This window comes from Podarcis filfolensis (genome assembly GCF_964270895.1).
Source record: "Podarcis filfolensis genome assembly, chromosome: 5".
Lineage (NCBI taxonomy): Eukaryota > Metazoa > Chordata > Lepidosauria > Squamata > Lacertidae > Podarcis > Podarcis filfolensis.
In genome coordinates this window covers 5419793-5437370 of record NC_139608.1, presented here as the reverse complement: position 1 = coordinate 5437370, position 17578 = coordinate 5419793, and the positions used below count along the sequence as shown (strand labels likewise).

At 47.0% G+C, this 17578-nt stretch overlaps 1 protein-coding gene across 3 annotated transcripts in view; it reads right to left on the bottom strand.

The window, feature by feature from the left end:
• CHRNG (cholinergic receptor nicotinic gamma subunit) overlaps positions 1-13889 on the bottom strand; it is a 36174-nt gene extending 22285 nt beyond the window's left edge. The window contains exons 1-7 of one of the 3 annotated variants that reach the window (XM_083612884.1): positions 13767-13866; positions 10613-10663; positions 9089-9228; positions 7010-7054; positions 6573-6682; positions 4711-4866; positions 3118-3215 (exon numbers count right to left, since the gene is read on the bottom strand). In XM_083612884.1, the coding sequence (XP_083469010.1) occupies positions 3118-3215; positions 4711-4866; positions 6573-6682; positions 7010-7054; positions 9089-9184 (505 nt within the window). In that variant the 5' untranslated portion in view covers positions 9185-9228; positions 10613-10663; positions 13767-13866. Of the gene's footprint in view, positions 1-3117; positions 3216-4710; positions 4867-6572; positions 6683-7009; positions 7055-9088; positions 9229-10612; positions 10664-13766 lie in introns of all 3 variants that reach the window. The other 2 variants (XM_083612883.1, XM_083612885.1) reach the window with 2 other exon arrangements.
• Positions 13890-17578: the final 3689 nt, after the last annotated feature.

Here is a 17578-nt window from a genome sequence, read left to right as displayed (position 1 = left end):
GAGCCTGGGGAAAGGGACCTGCTGGCGACGAACGAGCTGATGGGGAAATGAGTGCAAACAATAAAGGTGCAGAGAGAAATCCCTTTCCTACCTGGTGTATGTGTGTGTGTGTGTGTGAGAGAGAGAGAGACAGAGAGAGAACTGACATAACAGAGTCCCTGAGAAAAGTGCCCTGGATCTGAGTGAGGATTTAGAGCCCTGTGTGAACGATATATCCACAATAGCAAGACTCATCCGATCATCTGGGCCAGGATGCCTGGAGCTGCCAGCTTACTGCCTGGCAGCCCAGAGGGACTTCTGCCAGAAGCTGGAATCTGATGGAGAAAGAGCAGATTCTTCCATGTGTTTGGTCCCCAAGGCCTCCAGTAGCCCGGCTGCCATATAAAAGCCCACATTTCTCCCTCTCTCTCTCTCTCTCTCTCTCTCTCTCTCTCTCTCACGAAGCCAAGCGTGACACGTTATTAAGCTGGTGTTTTCTTGTTTATTCCCCCCGCCGTCTGCAGGAGAGATAGATTTTTAACCGTGCAAAATAACTGGCTTGTCCCCCATCATGAAAAAACAAGAAAGCCTCTCGCTTCCAAAGAGGAACTTTTCCACCTCCGAGATGCTATTAAAACATGATGGAGAATGGCGGCGGCAGCTGCTGGCGACGGCTGCGTTCCTGGATCAATTGGCTGAAATGTAACTGTTAGCTTTAGGAGTGGCTGGGAGGGAAGGAGAGGAGCCAGCAGAACAAAGGAGGGGGGGGGATGACAAATGCCAAACATTCTCCTGCAGTGATTCTTATTAATAACCCACAGAAGCAGTCTGGGGGTGGGGGGACACACATGGCCAGAGAGCAAAGTGAGGCAAACCTTGGAAGCCATTAAGAGGTGGATGCAAACAGGTGACAGGTGTGATTCCCAGGTGCAAGGCCTAGCAAAGCCGAAGAGGGACCCCAAGTGCAGCCCTCCAAGTCCTCAGGACTCTCTTCACCCCCTTCCTTAGCCACACCTCCTCCTCAGCCCTGCCTCACACCCACCCCAAGGATTTGTGCCTGGCTAGAATGTGCCCTTGAGTTCTGATAATGTCTCCTGCTAGTCTGGATGGAGGAAGGAGTGTAGAAAGGGTTTGTCTAGAAAGGGGAAATTTGCATGCATTGCTCCACCCACCTTTTGCCCATGGCCCCATTCACCACTGGATTGTGGCCCCTGGAATGTTACCCATAATGCAATGCAGCTGGAAAAAGGGGGCCATGGTATTATCTTTCCAGTGTCTCGATACCAGTCTTTTAGCAGAAATAAGGGCATGAAGAGTCCACTTACATTAGGGTTGCCATATTTCTAAAAGTGGGAACCTGGGCACAAAAGTTGTTGACCTTTTAAGGAAATTTGCCCACTTCTGACGTGGGTTGACACTCTTTCTTTTTCCTTTCTCCTCCTGTGAAGAGGCTGCATCTTAATGTTTTAATGTTGTATTTTAATCTTGTTTTTTAAATTGTATTTTAATCAACTTGTTTTTATTACCGGTTGTTAGCCGCCCTGAGCCCGGTCTTGGCTGGGGAGGGCGGGGTATAAATAAAATTTATTATTATTATTTGGGTTTCCCCACACATTTTTAGTGATTTTGGAAATTCCGCCTGGACGCTATTTCTGGCAGATGAATCCTGGATATGTCCAGGAAAACCCGGACACAAGGCAGCCCTAATTTATGTTGACCGCAGTCAAACCCCATATGGTTGGTATGTGGCTTAGGATAATATTATCCTATGGCAATTTTAAAATATCCCCCAAAGCAGTATTTATACATCTTAATATTTTCCTCCAGAAATTTGCAAGCGTCAGATACTGCATAAGCATGTTTCAAAGAAGCATTTCCTTATTATGTGCAGCATGTTGTTGTAGATCATCCCTTTCTGTGCAGGTGTAGTAGAGTCCAATGAATTCTAAATATTACTTTTTGTTGTATAATGCATAATTCATAATCTAACGACACATTAGCTACCAAAGTTAAAAACATTGTCCTACTGACTGGGTGAGATACAAACCTCCAGTTCTTTATTCCATCTGTTTCTCATGTTTGGTATGTCAAATTGATTATACGAAATGCCCTGACTTACACCTCATGGACAGAGCTTCGATGGCCCTCAGGTTCTCTTCCAATTCTACACTTCCATGATTCTATGGTTTATAGTTAAACAGTTTCCCTGCTAAATCGTTTCGCCCACTCAGAACAACTCGACTGCCCTGCCTCCACCAGGGCCAGGGAGCATCTGAATCATGGGTAGGCAAACTAAGGCCTGGGGGCCAGATGCGGCCCAATCGCCTTCTCAATCTGGCTCACGGGCGGTTCAGGAATCAGCGTGTTTTTACATGAGTAGAATGTGTGCTTTTATTTAAAATGCATCTCTGGGTTATTTGTGGGGCATAGGAATTCGTTCATTTTTTCTTCTTCGAAATATAGTCCTGGCCCCCCACAAGGTCTGAGGGGCAGTGGACCGGCCCCCTGCTGAAAAAGTTTGCTGACCCCTGATCTAAATGATGCTTCACCCTTGTGGTATCTGTGCCAAAAATGCTTTTGTTTTCCAAATCCTCCAAATGCCCTCAGGATTTTAGGCAGCCCTGTCGTTTCCTAAAGTGTGGTGCCAGGTGGAGGGAGGGAGAGAGAGAGATTTATCCCTTGAACATTTTCTAACATTAGAAATCAGGGGAGTTTGCCAGCAAAGCTGGCAGGCAGTAGGATCAGGACTAGAAAAACAGATGTACTTCCTCTATAGTTAACTCGTGGGATTCACTGCAGGTACGGACGGTTGCTTAGAAAGCCTTAAAAAATAACTTGGCACTGAGGATATATCTGTCAGTTACTATTAAATGGAGCCTCCATGTTAAGGGGCAATTTAACTGTAAATACCAAAGGATGGGAACAAATGACAGAGGAAGGGTGTCCCTTTTCCTTGGAGACTTTGCAGGTTTCGCAGAGGCATGAGACTCACTGCTGCAGGAAACTGGAGGCTGAATTTAGCCAACGCAATGCAACAAGACTAGTCTTATGTTTTTTGATGTTCTTATAAGGATTTGGACAGCATCATTACCTCCTCCCACCTGTTGTCCCCCTCGGCTTGCATGCAGGTGGGGTTACCTGTGAAAGCTTCAGGGTCAATAAAGATCCATTCTATTGTCTGCTCATCTTCGACGGTCAACAGCAGGTTGATTTCACGGGCATTGTAGGTCTGTGACCTTGAACATAAAATCACTCAGTAAGGCCAAATTGTTGTTGTTGTTGTTGTTTAGTCGTTTAGTCGTGTCCGACTCTTCGTGACCCCATGGACCAGAGCACACCAGGCACCCCGTCTTCCACTGCCTCCCGCAGTTTGGTCAGACTCATGTTTGTAGCTTCAAGAACACTGTCCAACCATCTCGTCCTCTGTCGTCCCCTTCTCCTTGTGCCCTCAATCTTTCCCAACATCAGGAAAAACATCAAGGCCAAATCAAGTAAGGTTTTTTTTCTGCTGCTACAGAGGGTAGGAGCTGAACCAGTTACAAAAAACGGAGTTTGCCACTAAACACTAGGAGGAACCTTCTGATGGTAAGAGCTGTTCAACAGTGGAATGGATTCCTTTGGAAAGTGGGGGACTCTCCTTCAATGAGGGTTTTCAGCTAGAAGTTGGATTGCCATTGGTCAAGGATTCTTTAGCCACAATTCCTGCCAGAGAACGCCTGCCAGGCCTTCTGTGACACCAGTGCAATTCAGCCAATCACTTCCAGAGGCCTCTAGACCAGAGCAGAATCCCTTCCTGTGCTACAATATACAGATAACCAAGGTTCATCAGATCCGAGTCCATGGTTCACATCTGGTGGGGTTGTTGGAAGGCCAGACGTTATCAGCATATTGTGATTTTGGCTGTAAATGAAATATTTGGACTGAGGTAGACCAATGATCCCTCTTTATGCCTTTTGAGCAATGGGAATGATCAAAGGATACAGAAGAATATCCTCACTCAAGTGTTGGATATTTTCAGCTCTAGCAAGGAGGACTTAGAAGGATGGCCGTAAACTGAATAAGGAAGAATTAGTTAGTGCTTTATGGGAGCAGGTGGCAATTGTTAAATTGATATTATTCATGTTAAAGAAATATGAAAATTTTAGAGAAATGTTAGACTGTTGGGAACTGGTTGTGTGAGATATAAAAAGAGAACTTTAGGTATCAGGTTACATGCTAATATAAGTAAATGTACGAACGGATAAAATGATTATTTAAAATACCTGTTTATCCTCTCATTATCATGTATATTGTTTCGGTGTATGTTTTATAATGTATATAGGTATTTTCTAAAGTAATTTCAGTGTATAGGGCTGCATACTTTGAATTTATGCAACTGCTTAGAAGTGGGGAACTAACAATCAAACGGCAGATACATTTCGTTAAATAAGTAAACACAAACAAATATATGTTGGCATATGAAAAATTAATTTTAAAAATATGATATAAATGCAGAAAGAAAATGTGCCCACAGTTAGAAATGAATATATATTATTAGTCCCCTTCAGGCATTAAAATTTCCAACACAAGTAGCATTTTCTTTTTGGGAGTGGGGGGTAGGAACATGAATGAGCAAGATAAGTCCCCCTTCATCTACTGCCTTCCTCTCCACCCTCACTGAGACACCCCCCTCCACCCTCTAAATCACGCAGGGAACTGCCACGGGTGCAGGAGGCTCCAACTAGTACTCACTGGAACACCATGGAGCAGTTTTGCCAGTCGAAGGGGAAGAAAGTGACCACAATGGGGCAGACGCTGCGGTAGATGGCTGGGGGGAGCCAGGAGATGCTGCCGTCGGGGGACACCAGGACGTTGACGTACAGCGCGACCTCAAACACCCCGTCGATGCTGAGGGGAACAAGGGGAGGAAGAGGTCAGGAGAACTGGAATCCCTTTTCCCCACCCTCTTGCAGCAGAGCTCTCCCACCGTTTGGGACCCAAGGGCTGCACTGAAGGTTGGTCACCCCTGAGAGGGATGCATGGCAAAGGTGGGCATGGTCAACACAAGCACATTCAGGCAGGCAGGCAGGCACACATAGAAGACTCTCCTCTCCTGCCCCAGCACTGCTATGGAGCGAGGAAACACTTTCCCCCCTCTGCTCTGTACCTGCGCTGAGATAGGAGGAGAGGCTCCTCTTGTACTCTAGCATTGCTAAAGAAAAGCAGTGTTTTCATCTTCTCCGTACCAGCGCTGAGATAGGAGCTGTTCCTCTTCGGCCCCAGTGCTGCTTTGGGGAGGCAACTCGGCATATTTTTTCCTTCCCTATCCTAGCACTGGTCTCAGAGGAGAGCAGCCTCACCCCCCAGCTAAGAGCTGCCACAGAGTGAGAAAATAGGGGGGGGAGCCCTCTCCTTATCTTGGTAAAGAGCCTCTTCTGCCCTCTTCTATGGGGCCTTTACAAGAAAGCTTTGTGATTCCTTTCTGTTTCCTGGCTCTCTAAGACTATTTAAGATGCTTTTGGCAGTCTATAGTCAAATAAATGGGGTTGTCTCTGATCTCAGCACTAAGTGCCACAGCGCTAAGATCAGAGATAAGATGATCTCCAGTCATAGTTGTGTGGTGCTTAGTGCCAAGATCAGCATACTTAGATAAGATGTGACAGCTCTCTGCACCTAATGTCGTATGGCATCTGCCTGGTAACAGACAGGTGGGCTTAAGGTAAAGGTAAAGGAACCCCTCACCGTTAGGTCCAGTCGTGGCCGACTCTGGGGTTGCGGTGCTCATCTCGCTTATTGGCCGAGGGAGCCGGCGTACAGCTTCCAGGTCATGTGGCCAGCAGGACTAAGCCGCTTCTGGCAAACCAGAGCAGCACAAGCAAACGCTGTTTACCTTCCCACCAGAACGGTACCTATTTATCTACTTGCACTTTGACATGCTTTCGAACCGCTAGGTTGGTCTAATGTCATATGGCATCTGCTTGGTAACAGACAGGTCGGCATAGTTTTCCCCAAAAGCCCTTGTGGGCCAAATCCAGATGTTTTCGGGACCTAAAATACCCTCAAGAGCTGGAGGTTCCCCACCAATATTATTAAAAGGATCTTCTATGATGAAGACATTGCTAACTTATATAATGCAATCTTAAATGCTGCTTGTAAGCTCTGTTTTAATTGTTCTTCCTGCTAATTAGTTCATGAGGGAGGGCTCAGTCAGTAGAGCCTGACACTCTTAATTTCAGGTTTGTGGGTTCAAGCCCCATGTTCGGCAAAAGATTCATGCATTGCCAGTGGTTGGACTAGATGATCCCTGTGGTCACTTCCAACTTTTCAATTTTACGATTCTTTGAACTAGAGAAAGACACTGCCTCCTTCTGGGTGAAGGCTACTCTTCCCCCCAAAACTCAGCAATTTCTCTGGGAACTAATTTGTGGAAAGAGCCCAGGAGGACCCCACCAAGATCAAGTAAGCTACCTGGCTACAAGGAGACATGCTAGGTCACATCTCCTATCTACAGAAGGGGAATCCCAAGTTCACCTGCAGCCAGCTGGCAGATGAGCTGGAGGAGGAAGAGGAGGAGGAGGAAGAGGAGGAAGAGAACAACCCTTTAGGATACTGACTTGTTCTCCAGGACAATGTCTGGCAGCCACACCATGGTGGAGGGGATTCGTAAACACTTGATGTTGTCGTAATCAGCCGCATCCCACTGCAGGCGGTAATCGTGCCATTTCTGCCAACAAAGAAATCAGTTAATCACACTGGCCGGCCTGGTGGATATTTCGCAATGGAACATGCTACTGCCTTGAGGCTGACTTCCTTCCTGGTAAATTTGAATCCAGGGTAAATTTCAATTAGAGGCACAACTAGAGTTCCCAAACCCAGAATCCAGGATGCTAGCAAAATTATCAGTATCCCTGGATTTCTCTCCCACCCCCACCCCCACTAAAAATTAAGTTACTAGCTCTTACGACTTCCAGGGTAGGAAACGCGGAGTTAAAGGGTCCATAATTTACAACACATAAAAGATAACAGGTGAAGCTTGGGCTGCTTCTCTTACCAGTTCTACCCAAACGTTGGTGGTGAGAGCCTCGTCCCTCTCATTCTGGAAAAAGAGAGAAGACAGAGTTAGAATGTAAGAGGAACCCTGTAGTTGGATCAGGTCCATCTAGTGCAGGATCCTGTTCTCCCCGTGGCCAACCAGATGCCTGTGTGAAACCCACAACAGGATCTGAGAACAAGAGCTCTCTCTCCCTTTTAAAGTCATCTAGGTCGTGCCTTGGAGCCTTATCCTCCATGAATTCTCCTTTGAAACCGTCTAAGGCAGTGTTTCCCAAACGTGGGTCTCCAGCTGTTTTTACAGTTCCCATCATCCCTGACCGCTGCTAGCTAGGGATGATGGGCGTTGTAGTCCAAAAACAGCTGGAGTCCCAAGTTAGGGAAACACCGATCTAAGGTCTTATCCACACTTAACTTTTGCCCTGCTCTTTCCAGGCACAGGTCCGTGCTTAAAAGTTCCACACTTGTCTTTTTGCTCCAGGAAAACCCGCTCTTTAATGCTAAATCGGAGCAAATGCTAATTCATTTTTTCTGTCAATTGCCATTTGCTCCAATTGAGCTTCAAAGAGCAGGTTTCCACAGAGAAAGCTCTGGAAGGGGAGGGGAATGATGCTCATACACAGAACTTTAAAGAGTGGGCCGTGCCTGGAAAGAGCAGAGAAAAGGTGAGTGTTGCTGTTGCTGCTGCTGCTGCTGTTATTATGTTTACAGTAGCACCTCGGCTTACGTAAACCTCTGGTTACATAAACTTCACGTTACAAATGTGGCAGACCCAGAAGTATCAGACCAGGTTTTGCCGCGCACACATGCGCAGAAGTGGTCTACCGCCCCGTGCGCATATGCAGAACAGTGATCCTCGGGTTGTGGAAACCTCGGGATCTGGCCGGACCTCCAGAATGGATCGCATTCGCAACTGGAGGTACCACTGTATTGTATTTGTACCCTGCCCATCTAACTGCGTTGCTGCAGCCACTCTGGGTGGTTTTCAACAGATATGCAAACAGCATAAAACATAACAAACTTCCTGATACAGGGCTGCCTTCAGATGTCTTCTAAAAGTTGTGTAGTTCTTTATCTCCTTGATATCCACAGGGAGGGCATTCCACAAGGCGGGCCCTCAGTGTCTAGGCTGAACGATGGAGGTGGAGACACCCTCACAGTTGGACAACTGTAACATTGATCCAGTCTTGCTACAACTTACCCCGAACTATAATCTACACCTTTTGACAGCAAACAGGGGGCTGTAGAGGCAGTCTCTGTCATCTTTGCATCCTGGCCTTTAGTGAGACTACTTCTGTGGAAATAAACAGCAAGAGGTGGCTTCAAACCACCCTGTGACCCTTGGATGAAGGGCAGTATGTAAGTTTAATAAAATTAAATAAATAAATAAGGGTGCCAGTTAGCTTGTACCCATGACGACATCCCCAAGGCACTGCCACTTTTGCGACTGTTTATAAACGTTTCCCTCCTTTCATTTTTGAAAACAAGGCTAAGGTTGAATGTACGAGCCGATAAATGTACATTGGGTGCTTTGAGCAATAAAAATGATGGAGAACATACTTAAAGCTAAAAGGAGAGGCAAGACTGGAGGCTGATGCTACATTCAGCTTGATATAATGTGTGTTCGCTGTGCAAGTCGGGAAGCCAGGCTCACATCATGTGTGAAGAGCCTGCTGTGATTTTTTAAATGATATATCTGTCTTGAGCCTTAAATTTCCACCTGCTATTGGGGTTTGCTGCAGATGCATTCGTGCTTCCTTTAGGAACTAGATCATGCAGCCTTGCTAGCGAGCAACAGAATTCTGAAATGTACATTTTAGGTATGAGGTGTTAAGAACGTAAGAAATGCCAAAATTCGGCATCCACCTCTTGCTTTCCATTCTACATGACAGTCATAGGGCCCTCTGCAGTGCCCCCAAGATTCAGTCACATGCCCTAAATAACCATCAATATCCCTCTCCTCCATTAATTTAATCTTTTAAAGCCATCACTGTGTCCTGTGGAAGGGAGTTCCATAGTTTAACTATATGTTGCATGGGGGACAGGAAATAAAGCCTTTATTCCTTCCTTCCTTCCTCACCAATGTGATGAGATTGGTGAGGGTTAGCTTGACCGAAACATCAACAATGTCCCTCTCGTCCTTGGCTGGGCGGAAGTTGCGGTCATAGTTGGCCATCAGGTCATTGAGAAGCTTCTCCTCCTGGTTTCGGCTCAGGACCGCTGGAGAAAGACAATGAAGAAGCAACTCTTTGTTATGTATGGAGAGCCAAAGGTGCCTTGGAAAGCCACTTCCGCTCTTCGGAGGAGCTGGAGTTGCGGGCTTCACGGCCCCCGCACGACTGGGGGGATTCCCGGCCGCGTCACCTCCTGGCCAGCCAATCAGCTGGCTCTGGGGGTGTGGCCTGCCTTATTTAAAGCAGGGGCGGCCGGGGATCTCCCTCTTTGCTGCTTACTAGCTCTTCCTGCTTTTCCCGCCCTATAAGGTTTTCATTCTTTGACCTTGCCATGGACCTTGGTTGGTCGCCGTTGAGGGGCCTGGTAGGAATTTTTCCACTTGGCAAATTGGCACCAGCCACGTGGTTTCCGCCTACCTTGTAGCAAATCGTCACAACTTTCTGGGTATTGGCGGTTAGGCACTGGTATTACACTGTAGATGGAAGAGGGGAGGTAACGCCATCACCTGCCCCACATATTGAAGGGTAGTCTGGTAAAGGATTCCGGGGGGCGTGGCCCTGTCTGAAACCTAGGGAGGTGAGGCCCTAAGGCACGCCCCCGAGTGGTGACCCCGGGGGAGTTCCTAGTTGATGTGCACCAGCAGTACTCCCCCTACTGCTGGTTAACCCTTCCTGGACTTCTAGCGGACAGGCTGAAGTCAGATATAGTCAGGACCAATGCCTAAGCCAATACCGCTCATCACCTGTAACCATGGTGTGGCCTTTTTTAGCCCATTAACCTTAATAATTGTGTCATGTGTCATTATTTCCACTGGGGCGGGGCAGGAACTCGCCACACAAAAGGAGGGTTTCGAGGAAGCATTTGAAGTGAAGGAGGTGGCGTCACACAGGTGTTAGGGAAAGTGACTCTAGACATGGGGAGCAGCAAGCAAGAAAGTGTGGGGGTCCTTGCAAGGGGAGCAGGAGGCCTGAGGATGGCGGAGCTTGAGGACAAAGACCCCGGGCAGAGATGTGTCAGGATATGAGAGCAGAGAAATAAAGGGGACAAGGGCCCTGAAGATAAGGAGAAGGAGCTTGTGCTGGATTTTGGTGTGGACAGAAAGCCAGGCTAAGGAGGGGCATCAGAGTAATGAGAGGAGTGAATGACACCCAAATGTTGGATAGCTGTGAGGGGAACCAGGTGGGACAATGGGAGACTTGAGAGCAGAAGATTATAGTGGTCAAGGCAAGAGAAGACCAGGTGTGGACCAGACAGCTGCCAAAGAGTGCAGGGCTGGCTGTGTGGCGCACCCAGCTCTGCCTCCAACATCTCATGGCTGTTCCCCGACATCAGGCATCTACTGAATGTGGCGGCTGCCTCACTCGACCCAATGGTAGGGCCGGCTCTGAGAGTTCTGGGAATGAATTGTGTGCTGAGTGGGGGAAATCACCTTCTTTGGTTTCTGCAGCACTTACTGCCGTTCAATCTCATCAGGAAACTTCTAATGTTATGAGGAGGAACAGACAAATCTGAAAATTCTGGTTTCTCTCAGTTTCTCATTTTTCTAATTTCAGTTCTCCGCATTGCTTCATCAGCATTCTTTTTTTTAAGAAAACAACAGCCCTAAACATTTTAATGTAAATTCCTCCTAATGTACATACTTCTGCATGTGATGTTACCTAATTATTGCATTGCAGGGATTGAATGATCCTTGGTACCCCTTTCAACTCTACAATTCAATTCAACTCTACAATTCAATTCATAAATATTTTTGCAAATAATTTCCCATCATATAATGCATTTTTGGACTGTAATATATGTATTGCCATGCACGCTTTATTCTGTTTAGTACATGCTTTTTTTTGTACACGTGGCTTGACTGGCAAATTGCATTGCAAAATTTGGAGAAGTGTGGATTCTGAAAGATGCCTGTGTTTCAGTTTGCATCTTCTTTCAGAAAGTGCAGGTTAGATGAGTTCACCTTTAAATGCAAAGCAAATTGAATTTCTAGTGACAGGCAGACTTCTCCCTTTTTACTTCCGTCACACCCAGCATACTTGCATACACCTTTATCACGTTCCACCTTTATCATCTCCCGCCTCCCTAAGCAAAAAACCGCCCCCTGCACAAATCCCAACTACTTCATCCCTGGGCAGAAATGGGAATTTAATGAGGCAGGTGGCATTCCATAAATAATAATGGATTAATATTAAAGCCCCCTCAGCTCCGCCTGCCATCTATCCCTGTCTAGTCTAGTCCACAGATGGTTACCTTGCTAACTATTTTTTAATCCCGTACATTATCAAATTATTAGCCCATGATAACTGCCCAATAAAATCCAAAAGGGACATGTGTGGGAGAAGTGCTGGCAAATTGCCTTCATTAGGGTAATTGCAGCTGCCTACTGAGGAGTTGATAGAGCCAGGCAGGGTCGAGAGGCTGAGTGGGCGGCTCCAAGAGGAGACTGAACTTTGGAAAACTCTTAATGTGACTGTCGGCTGGCACCTGCCACCCTCAGGCTTGCTAATGGACATGGCCAGCAACTGCTCTCCCTCAAACAGGACTCTCCATCCACAATGACTTTGAGGGATGAAGGCAAACTTCACAGCCTTTCCTCAGAGGGCACTTGCTCCTACCTAGGATATTTTAGGACCTGTCTATGCAGTTTAATAGTCATTCCCTTGCCATAATCGGATGGTCCTGGACTCAGGAAGGGAGGAGAAAGACCTCCCTTCTATCAGGGTCTTGCAAGGGGAAATCCCAACTTTGGGACTTCAAAGCACCTCACACCTCGTTCCATTGTGATGTCAGGTGGCTGATCAATAGGAAGCCCAAGTTTGGCCCAGTTAAGTCATCCCTCCTGAGATTTCCAGGATGGCGTTCTCTGGCTCCTTGCACCCGGGTCTGGTCTTGCTGCCTTGCTGTGCTGTTTCTTGCCCAACCTCCCTGGGATCTTGACCTTGGACTCGTGCCTGACTTTGTCTCTGGCTCCTGCTTGGGCTTAGGCTGGTTCTCTGTTTGGATCGTGTTGCCTCTGCAACCCGGCCCTCGTAGGTGAGCATTTTGGTGGCAGGGCACCCCTGGAGCATGGCATTGCTGGGGGTTGGTCTAGATGACCCACGGGTCCCTCCCAACTCTACAATTCCGTGATTGTGTCGCTGAAACAGAATACATCGCAGGACCTCATAAAAACTCACGCAGCGGCAGTGAGTCGGAGGACCAAGATAGAGGTGTGTGGCAGGAGGCAAACTTGTATGCTTGTTCACCTGTGTGTCTGCCCCATCCCTGTGTGGTTGTGCAGTGGGACCTGGAAGTCCAGGGTTCAAATTCCCACTCAGCCAGGAAGTTCACTGGATTGCCTTGAGACTCTGTGCCTAACCTACCACACAGGGTTGTTGTAAAGATAACTCAGGCCGGGGAAGGCGGAGACAATATGATTTTATACTGTGTTTTTGTGTAATGTTGGAAGCCACCCAGAGAGGCTGGGGCAACCTAGCTGGATGGGCAGAGTATACATAATTAATTGCTATGTTATAAATAAATATTTGATCATCTAAAAGTGCTATATAAATGCAATTTTGCGCTGTGTGTGTGTGTGTGTGTGTGTGTGGTAAAGGTAAAGGGACCCCTGACCATTAGGTCCAGTCACGGACGACTCTGGGGTTGTGGCGCTCATCTCGCTTTACTGGCCAAGGGAGCCGGCATACAGCTTCCCGGTCATGTGGCCAGCAGGACTAAGCTGCTTCTGGCAAACCAGAGCAGCGCACAGAAACGCCGTTTACTTTCCCACCGGAGTGGTACCTATTTATCTACTTGCACTTTGACGTGCTTTTGAACTGCTAGGTTGGCAGGAGCAGGGACTGAGCAACGCAAGCTCACCCCGTTGTAGGGATTCGAACCGCCGACCTTCTGATCGGCAAGTCCTAGGCTCTGTGGTTTAACCCACAGTGTGGTAGGAGCAGCTTAAAACTGAAAGGGACAAAGGTGTTGTAAATGCTCCTTAGGTGTCACTTACCTGTTTTCCACTTTCATATCTATCTATCATCTATCTATCTTTCTATCTATCTATCATCATCTATCTATCTATCTATCTATCATCTATCTATCTATCTATCTATCTATCTATCTATATCATCTATCTCTCTCTCTCTCTCTCTCTCTCTCTCTCTCTCTCTCTCTCTCTCTCTCTATCATCTATCATCTCCAATCCATGAAATTTTGTGCCCAGTTCCCCACAACTGCATTGTGTCCATGACAAATCCCTCTGACATCCGGTCTGCCCACCCCTTCCCTGCTCATTAGTGAAGGGCAATAGCTCAGGGGCAGAGAACCTGCTTTGCATTAAGACGGTCCCAGAATCAGCCCCCACCTGCACTTCCAGGTTTTGCTGGGGCCGTCCCCTGCCTGAAACCATGGAGACCCACTGCCCAGCTGTGTAGACCATTCCCAACCATCTGACTCCCCATAAGAGTTTCCTACTTTCACATTTCATCTCAGTTCCAAGCAATTCCTCCCCTTTCTCCACTCCCAATGAAAAGCTTCTGAGCTCCATTTTAGTGCATCAATCAGAGCCCAGGAGTTCCACCTGGACTGAGCCTCCTTACCTGTGAGGAAGGTGAAGGCGAGGACCAGGCTAGACCAACCCATGCCAGTGGCGCAGATCAGTCTTCCTTCCTAACCCCAAGCAGCAGTGTGTGTGTGTGTGTGTGTCTGGGAGGGTCTGGAGGGCTATTTTGAGCTGAAACCCACCTCTCCCATCCTCCTCCTCCCCCCTATCCCCCCACCCTCCTTTTCAGCCACTTGGCAGGCCAGCTGTCCCACGAGTGCTTGCATTGTCAGCTGTTTCCTTGATGGTGATGGACGACTGCCTTTGGAAAAACAGAGTGGAGAAGGTGAGGTGGGGAGGGGGGGGGACTGGCTGTCCCTGCCAACCCCCTTGGGCATGCAAGCCGAACTGAGCCACTGAGCGCAGTCATATCTTCCCAGTGGAGCTGGGGGAGAACAGCAGCAAGGAGACAGTGCCAGGAACATCTCTGTGCCCAGGGCATTGTGTGATCAGGGAAGCGGTCAGGGCCCCTATTTATAGGAACAAAGAGGACGACCAGCCTCCAGCAGCGGAATTTCCGAGAAATTTCTGCCCACTTGAGATGGGCTTCATACCAAAAGATTGAAGTGAACAGAGGCTTGCCTATAAAGTAGAGGTGGGATGAGAAAATGTTTTTTTCTCCATAGATGAGCAAAGAGAAGGACTTATATCTTGCATGATAGGAACTCCTCAGATTAGGTGAGGACACCTTCCACCCCGTCTATTCTACCTGAGTATAAGGATGGAGGGAAAATTCAATTTTGTTTGCATTAAATGAGAAACTACCGGATACAGGTGGTGCTGTGGGTTAAACCACAGAGCCTAGGGTTTGCCGATTAGAAGGAAGCTGTATGCCAGGGGAGAATTAGCTGTGGGGTCCCAGAGTGGGGACGCGGGTGGCGCTGTGGGTTAAACCACAGAGCCTAGGGCTTGCTGATCAGAAGGTTGGCGGTTCGAATCCCCGTGATGGGGTGAGCTCCCATTGCTCAGTCCCTGCTCCTGCCACCTAGCAGTTCGAAAGCACGTCAAAGTGCAAGTAGATAAATAGGTAACACTCCGGCGGGAAGGTAAACGGCATTACCATGCACTGCTCTGGTTCACCAGAACTGGCTTAGTCATGCTGGCCACATGACCCGGAAGCTGTACGCCGGCTCCCTCAGCCAATAAAGCGAGATGAGCGCTGCAACCCCAGAGTCGGCCACGACTGGACCTCCCTTTACCTTTACCTTTACCCCATCTCTGCCATACAAAGTCCCCCCCAGTGTTTTGTTTCTGTGATGTTACAGGTTTGTGCATCAGAGGTAGGAAGTGTTCCCCCTTCTTCTCTTCGGTCACAACTGGACCTAATAGTCAGGGGTCCCTTTACCTTTACCTGATTCACACTTCTTGAAACACAGGCTATCCTTTGGAATTCACACCTCTGATTTTTTGCAGAAAGGTTCTCCAACCAAACAGTAGGTTGACAGGTGCATATACTAGGGAGAGATTTGCATAAAATGCATAGTAAGGGTTTGAAGGACATTCTTTATGACCCCCTTATCTGATGAGATCCTTGGAGCAGTAGAGACACTTGAAAAGAGTCAAAATGACAGCAGGAAAAATCCCTTTATTTTGTCATGACAAAAAAATGGTACAGACACGCGTTGCCCGATGTCTGCCCCCGAATTCTGAGCGAGCCAGCTTTTTATACATTTGCGAAATACAATACCACCTGGTTTCTTGTAAACCGAAAGTTATGGCAACTTCCTATGTCCTTACATGGGCTTGCCCCCCCCCTTTCCTTCCTGCACCAGCCGCTCCACGCCATGAACCTCGACACGTGCTCACATGTAAAACATGTGATTTATACTAATAGCATTAAGGTGGGGCTTTGTCTTCTGCGTTACCCTCCTCCCTTTCAACTCACCTCCTTGTCTTCAGTCCCCCCCCCCAGTCTGGGGCCACAATAAGACCCATTCAACCTTGCTCTTATCTTTTACCCGCCTAAGCCAGACATTCCAAAGAGAGGCCCGTTTGCACTGTAACATTTAAGCAACAGAAAAAACCCTGTCCCTCTGGCTGGTGTAGAAACCTCCCCCCTTTGGGATAATATAGAACAATATTGTAATATGCCCCTTCAGTACAAAGAGGAGTTGCACCAGGGGAAATTGCTGCAGAAATGTAGAGGACTGAATTCAGGACTGGAAAGGGGATGGACGGACGGAATAAGGGAACTGAAACTGACAGATTCATCCATCCTTATCTGAGTGCCATATTCTGCCAACAGGAGACACCGAGAAATGTGCTTGCCAGTTGTTTCGGTGTTTATCATTATTTAATTTCTGGGGAAAGTGGAGAGTAGAATTCAAACTTGCCTGGCATGTACTTGCTCAAGGTCTTTGTCTTAGAAGCTTGACAAAAATACCACCCAGCCTAGGATTTTATTTTTTTTACTCCGGGGGGGTGGGGGAGGTCCCTGGAGGCTCCGCTAGGCCTCCTATAAACAGTACAGTCCTTCTTCCACCCTCCCGGCAACTTCAGATTTTGCCAGCAGCAGCCCCCCTGCTTGGTGTGGGGCCTGTTTTATATGCTTTTATAATGCCTTTTTATTGGCTTTAGGCTTTATTATTCTTTAAAGGTGCTTTAAAAAGAAAGAAAAAGAAAGAAAGCATTGTATGCCTCTCAGGAAAAAAAATAATTAAGCAGTTTATAAATGCTTTTAAATAAATAAATTTTGTTTTTTACATTCATTTTTTTATTCGATTTTACAAAAATGAGTTTATAACAGTACCACTTACATATCCATATAAAGAGACTTCTCTGAATCTTGTGACTTCCCCCATCCCTCCATGTGTCCTAATGTAAACATTTCCAACTACATATTATTTCCTAATCTATCCATATTATCCATAATACCTGTTTCATTACAAGTGACATTAAAACCCTGCTAATGTTTAAATTTCTTCTCTATAACTTTTATAATTGAGTTCAGTATCAGGAGTATATATGATGATAATTATATTAATCTTCTTGTATCTTATAGTGTGGTGGTTTGTTTGATTTTTCTGTTATTTATTTGTTTGATTGATTGTATGTTTGTTTACTTGTATGTATGTTTGTTTTTCCTTAAATGTATTTATTTTAAATTAATAAAGATATATTTTTTTAAAAATTAAAAAACACTGCTAATGTTTTCATCTACTTACAGTGGTCTCCTAAATAAATTATTACAATTTTCCATTCCTTTAAAAACTTTTTGTGCTCTTGGTTCCTGAGCTTCCCAGTCAGCTTTGGCATTTTGGTGTAGTCCATCAGCTTAGTTTGCTGTTCCTCTCTGGTAGGGACTCTTTCTTCTTTCCAATTAAATAAATAAATTTCTATCATTTCTATCGAGAAGCTGAGGGGGTCAGTGCGCGCATCACTGACTGAACCAGTGATGGTGTCACTGAAGGGAGCAGGAACCCTCCTCAGCTTGACGCCTTCACGCCTGCCCTTTGATCCCAGTCACTCCCAACAAGATCCTGGCCCCCCCTCAGGCCACAGCTGTCGGTGGTCCACATTCCTGGAGCCTCAGCTGCCACCTGTGAAATGGGATCTGTGCCCCAGAGAAAGGCACTTCCTCAGAGGCCATGTCTCCTTTGCCCACCGCAGCCTGACCCCCTGACCTCCTTTCTCCACACAACAGCCGGCAGAAGACGCAGCAGGGCCTGGGGGTTAAAAATAAGCCCCCAGACATGACTTGGCTCAGTCCAGAGGTCGCTTCAGGAGGCCACTTCTGTTGCTTTGCGGCAACTTTGAGACCCGTTTTGGATGAAGATTCGGGGCGCACAGCACAGAGTGAACTGAGGCTGT